Source organism: Eublepharis macularius, chromosome 12, assembly GCF_028583425.1.
Source record: "Eublepharis macularius isolate TG4126 chromosome 12, MPM_Emac_v1.0, whole genome shotgun sequence".
NCBI classification, from domain to species: Eukaryota; Metazoa; Chordata; class Lepidosauria; order Squamata; family Eublepharidae; genus Eublepharis; species Eublepharis macularius.
This window is the reverse complement of record NC_072801.1, coordinates 53,228,513-53,235,032: the sequence shown is the minus strand read 5'-3', so window position 1 is coordinate 53,235,032 and position 6,520 is coordinate 53,228,513. Positions and strand designations below refer to the sequence as shown.

Below are 6,520 nucleotides of genomic sequence, written 5' to 3'. Positions count from 1 at the left end.
AATTGCTGTATATGGCAGAAATGGACAAAATGACAAGAAAATTGAGAAACCTGGACTCAGGACAGTTTAACACAGACTGGGAGAAGCTGAAACAATATTTGGAGAAGAAATGGGAGGTGGGAGGAGAACTGTGGCAGTTTGAGAACTACTGAAGTACAATAAAATGTAGAGGGGGGTGACTTTACCGGGGAGGAGAAGAGGTAAAAGAGAATTTCTAAGCAGTTATGATATTACATTGATATATATAGAATAATAAATAGAATATTGATAGAAAATAATTAATCATAAGGGTTAACTATAAGGATTGATTAACTAATAATATTTTCTTTTTGATTCCGTACAGTGTACCAAACTGAATATGTTTATTTGAAGTTGTATATGAGTCAAATTGATTGATATCATATATAGACTTATGACTGAAGGGGAATAGAAATACTAATGTAAACAAATATAACTAAAATAGAAAGAAGAAGATAGAATGAATAACATATAGAGTATAAGTTAAACTGGTTGATTTATATGAATGTATGGTTTACATAGTTTATGATATATAGAAATATTTGAAAGTGAAATAATGAAAAATGGGATAAATTGTTTATCCATTATGGAAAATGGGACTCATAGTCAGGGTACAGAGTATTAAAAATAGTTAAAGAAGTATTGCTTAGAATAAAGGGAGAATATATATTTGTTAGATAGAGGAGATTAAAAGGAGTAAGGGAAAAGGGACAAAGGGTTGGAAAACTGTTGGAAGTCAACAAAAAGGGGGAGGAAAGGGAGGGGGTTAGAAATTGGGAAATGGGAATATTGACTGTAATGTGTAAACATTTGATCCTAACCCAATAAAAAAATTTTCAAAAAAAAAAAAGAAAAGATCATTCAACGTTCCTTCCCCAGGATTCCCCCTTTCTACCTCACATATATAACTTTTCAGCAGAAATTGCTGAGAGTTGGATACAATCATTGCAATAAATTGAAGTCAGAGCTCTTGAAGTTGTGATCATCAGATTTCTGTAAGAATAGCAATTGAAAAGAACTATTTTACTAGGGGTTTCACTCCTGCTTGCTCCATTTTCCAACTTGATATATTTTATGGGAGCAATATGTCATGGTAGTTAGAATACTGAATGAACAGTTCTGCCTCCTGCCAAAAGAACTGCAGGAATCCTGGATGGAGTAACAGCAAGACCAATCATACCTTGTTTTGTGAACCAAAGGCAAAATTCTGTTTGTAACAAACGTTATGCCCTGCCTTTCCCCCCAATGGGGACCCCAAGATGTTTGCACTGTTTTCCTCTCCTCCACTTCATCTTCACTAGGTATTATGGTGGGATCTCCTGGCATTCCTGTTTGCCTGCCAGTGCCTCAGTTGTTGGAAGGAGGAAATGGAGGAATGGAGAGCAGCAGCACCATGCTGGCACGCTGACATCATTTCCAGCAACAACCAGAAGTGAAGTCGCATATAGATTAGAATTCACACAAAAAATCCCTCTATGGCCAGATGCCAGAATTACAGGCCCTGCCCCTAATTACTCCTGGAGGCTGGGGTGTGTGTTTACTGGAAACCTTCGTGAAATATACCTGGTATTTAATATCAGGAATGCTTCCAATTCAACCAGAATTCTTGAATTCATGGTTGACCAGGAGCGAAGCCTGACCCCCCAGACTTACACCCCCCTCAGACTTACCTCATTGCAGTGGCACCAAGGTGTCCTAGGGGCCAAAGAGAGGCCTGGAAGCTGAAGGAGCTGCCCCTGCCCCAGCTGAGCTGGAGGGCAGCACAGAGGGCACTGACTAGGCAGATGAGGCAATGCTAAGCCCAGCCATGGCAAAAGCGCCAAGCCCTGCCGTGATCTCGCCGCCAGCATTGCTTCGGAGGAACACAGAAACCCCTGAATGCTATGGCACAACACCCAGCCTGGCTGAGGGATATTCCTAGCACTGAGGAAGCTGCCACTAGGACTGTAGAGCATGCTGTCACATACCCTGGACCAGAGGGTGCAGCTCGGGCTGTCAAGCCTGCTCTCCAGCTGTAGTGGGAGAGAGGAGCCAGCACGCTGGATGCTGGCCTGGCAGCGAGCCTGGCAGGAGGTAGCAGAGCCCTGGGGCAGCCAGAAGTAGGCCAAGGAGACCAGGTCACAGCCCAGACAGCGCAGGGGCAGCACCCCATCCATGAGTGGATGCTTGCCTGCCTTGCCTTACAGGGTGGCCAGGAATGCAAGGATGGAGCTCGGGGCTGGCAGGATGCCCAGGAGGGGAAGGGAAAGGAAGATGGTACTGGCTGTCACAGGGAGGGGGCAAGATGACCCCATACAGGACAAAGCCTGGGGAGAGGGTGGGAGCTCACTCCAGGAGGGTGAGGTAACAGGAAGGCTGGTGAGTAGTTGGGAGTGGATGAGAGCATTGTGGGAGAGAGAGGAGCATGACAAACCAGAGACAGTGAAGGGCATCTATAAAGATACCTGGATGGAGGGAGAGAGAAAGCAATGGTGTCATAAACCCCTTTCCTCCCCCCAATTCTGGGGCCTATCCTATACCAAGGCAGGCATATAGGTCATCCTGGAGGGCCAGCCCCTGCCTAGGCTTTGTCAACCCCGGAGCTGAGCCTAACAATGGTGTTGGATTCAGCTGCCATTTCAGTCCATCTCACCTAATTCTCCTCCTTACTATAGTCCTTCCTCAGTGGTATAGCTTGCGGGGGGTGGTGAGAGGGGTGGTTGCCCCTGGCGCAAAATTTGTAGGGGTGCAGGAGACTGTGCTGCGCCTATGGGGAGGCCGTGGGGAGGTCACCTGCACTGCCTCTCTGCGAAGGGGTGGCCAGCTCACTGGGTGCCGAGCTGGCCTTCCCTCAACAGCTGAGCTGGCAGCTCAAACCGAGCAGGCTACAGTGACATCGGCAGCTGCTGTGGAAGGGGGAAGCCATGCCCTGCGCGATGACATCATTTTCTGGAAGTGACATCCTCACACAAGGGAAAACACAAAACATAGCAGCAAGGATTGCCCTGCCCACAGCACTCTCAACCCACACTACACCACTGCCCCTGCCCCACAGAAATTGAACCCTAAGGTCCCACAACCCCCAGAATAATCTTTTGGATCCCTTCCTCCATTTTCTCCAGCAGGTCTAATCTTTGAACTGTCAAAAACATTTGATCTGGCTGATATTCTGAAGCATCACTCATTTCAGTTTGTCTGTTAAAATACAATCTGGATTATGTCGATTGGTTTGCTTTGGAGCAGAGAACACTGAACAGATTTTATAATATTTCTTTATTTACAAATGTACATATAGAGAAGAAGTGGAAGACAGGAAGGAGCATTTCTATAGGGAAGCAAATCAGCTTCCACACATCTGAGAAGGTGATCCTGTATTCCAAGGTGCTTCTTCCAATTCACAGCGGCTTCTGTTTCCCTTTTTCAAAATTTAAATTTCTGTTCCTTCAAACACACAACAGCATAGGATTAGATCCAATCAACTTTTTCACTCATGATAAATGGGAGATGGGGTCTCCTTTGGCTACCAAAAACAGAATGCTGGGTCCACTGACTGCCTGGACAAACATCATCTTGGATTGGGGCTTGAGTAATTTTCATTAAGGTGGGACCAAGTGAAAAGTCTAGCTGGATCCAACCAGTACAGCTGCCTCCTCCTTTGAGCTAGGAAGGGAGTTGTCACCTCCTGCAAGTACTGCTGGGCACTTGGACACTGCCATTTCATAACAATTAAAGCTTATCAACAAGATATCAACAGTCATTAAGAAACTCAGTATTACTTTTGTTATGGGTTTAGGTTCCCCCTGAAGAAACTATTCATATAATATGTCTGTCACAGTAAGTGGATTCCAAATAGGATAGTTAAGAGAAATTCTTTTAATTTCTGGGTAACCAGTTTCTCCTGGAAATTGAACAATCCTTTTCTTTTCCTCTTTTAAAGAATTTAGAAGGGAGAAACAGGAGTGCAAGTTCTACAGAATTTCAGGATCTCTGGGCCAAGCTACACATGACAAATGACACTTGAACGGCAAGTGTATCCCTCCCTGTTCACTTGCCCTCCACTCAATCCACTTGCCGTTCAAGTGTCATTCGTCATGTGTAGCTTGGCCCTCAGTCTGGACATGCTCAGAAGCAGGCAATGTCTTCCCAAGCCTTCCTAACTTCCTGTTAGAGCAACACCCTGAGTCATGTAACACAAAGCAACTACAAGGGCTGAAGTTACAAAAGAGTGCCCCGATTTCTCTTTTAAAAGAAATGTAAGAGATACCCTGCTGTTAAAAGAGAAAAAAGTGAACAAGAGGATTATATCTATATCTAAAAAGTGAAAAAACCCACACCCCATTATAATGCTTATTCCAAACTCACAAGAATATTATTTGCCGTACTGACATCTAGAAACTCCAGTCTGGTGTAGTAGTTAAGAGGGGGGGGGGAATCTAATCTGGAGAACTGGGTTTGATTCTCAGCTCCTTCACTTGAAGCCAGCTGGGTGACCTTGGGTCAATCACAGCTTCTCAGCCCCACTCACCTCACAGGGTGTTTGTTATTGAGATAATAATGACATACTTTGTCAACCACTCTAAGTGAGCATTAAGTTGTCCTGGAGGGCAGTATATAAATCGAAAGTTGTTGTTCTTCTTCTGATCATCATCATCACCATCATTATGTATTAAGGCTCATTAAGGAGTACCATGGAGAATATTACGTGGCAGTGATTGATACTAGATTCAGCCATTTAACAAGTAGCCTCATACAGCCTAAAGACTCTTCCTCCATCTAGGTCCAAATGAAAACGTAGGGAATAAATGTCAGTAGAATGGTTGGATGGAATAGAATCTCACTCATCTATGTAGATTCAAGTTAGCATTGTACTTTGGCTACTCACTGGCTATGTATTTTAATAACATTTTTGTTGTCAAAACAGACAAAAATAATGAACTCACACTCACATTAGTAAATTGGATTATGTGTTTGTAGAAAACTCCCTGAAACCTAAAACTTTTGCCATTGCTTTTTTGACTTCCTTGTTTCTTATACTGTAAATCACTGGATTCAATAGGGGTGGAACCAAGGAATAGATTACACCAAATATCAAATCTACCTGTGATGTGGTGTGAGAGGCAGGCTTCAGATAGGCAAAGCATGCAGAGGACAAAAATGTGGAGGAGACAATAAGGTGGGGAATGCAAGTGGAGAAAGCCTTTTGCTTCCCCTTTGCAGAAGGCACTCTTAAAACAGTGGTGAAAATTTGCACATAAGTTACAAGGATATAGATAAAACAGCCTAGTGCAAGGAAAATGCCAATCCCAATACTAGTCATTTCTATTAGATTTAAGCCAGAACATGACAATTTTATTAGCTGTGGGATATCACAAAAGAATTGATTGATGACATTAGAGCAGAAATGGGTAGAAAAAGTCCCACTGGTGTGCATCCCAGCATAGAGAAAACCTACAACCCATATACCGCCAATCATTTCAAGGCAGGCCTGCTTGTTTATTACCATCTCATAACGTAATGGATTGCAAATAGCCACATACCGATCATATGCCATGACTGTGAGGAGGCAGAAATCAGATGCCATGAAGAAGACAAAGAAGAAGACTTGAGCAACACACTCTGAATAAGAAATGTGTCTGGTATTCAGGAGGGAATTCATCATGGATTTGGGGACAATGACTGAAACTTGGCCAAGGTCCTGCATAGCCAAGTTCATCAGGAAGAAGTACATGGGGGTGTGCAGGTGGTGGTCTAAGGTGACTGAAGAAATGACAAGGAGATTCCCTGTCACAGTTGCCAAGTACAGCATCAGAAAAATTATAAAGTGTAGAAACTGCAGCTCCCAAACCTCTGAGAATTTCCAGAGCAGAAAATCGGATACAGAGGTTGCATTGGACATTTTTCTCTAAGAAGAAGGAAACAGAAAAACAGTAAAAAGCACAGGATATTAACTGCAGTAATTGAATTGGATGATGATGTCTACATTGTCAATCCAGTCACTTCAGTGTCCCCACTCCACCCAAAGAAATGTCAGAAAAAGTGCAGTGAAAAGTGGTAATTGCATGCCATACATATCCTTCAGGTGCTCCTGTCTTAGAAATACTGCAGGAAAAATGTTTAAGAACCCTTCCTTGTTTGAAAAATTTACAGTTATCAGATTTAAGGCCAGTGCTCACCTATTTATAATCAACTATCCCTTCATTTGTAAGCCTGGTTGTCTGACTAGTGAAGTCATACTTATCTGTGGGAGGAATAGTTTCCATTCTTCTCTCCTCAATTTTATCCTCATAACAACAACCCTGTGAGTTAGTTAAGGCTCAATTAAAGTGACTAGCCCAAGATCACCCAGTGAGTTTCAATGGAATAACCAAGATTTAGTTTTTGATCTGACATACAAACCACTCTACCATGCAGATTTTCAACACTGGAAGATCTAGTCATGACCAATCCATTTAATGATATGGATATATGAGTATGCACATATATTGGCATGTGAATGCTTCCTGTGAATAGGTAAAGAAACTTT

The 6,520-nt window shown here is 43.0% G+C and overlaps 1 protein-coding gene across 1 annotated transcript; it reads right to left on the bottom strand.

Annotated features, from left to right (window-relative positions):
• Positions 1-4,957: 4,957 nt before the first annotated feature.
• Positions 4,958-6,178, bottom strand: LOC129339381 (olfactory receptor 14I1-like). Its single transcript, XM_054993964.1, has 2 exons — positions 6,120-6,178; positions 4,958-5,897 (listed from the first exon to the last, which is right to left on the bottom strand). Exon 2 carries the CDS (start codon positions 5,891-5,893, stop codon positions 4,958-4,960), a length of 936 nt encoding a protein of 311 aa, XP_054849939.1. The 5' UTR covers positions 5,894-5,897; positions 6,120-6,178.
• Positions 6,179-6,520: the final 342 nt, after the last annotated feature.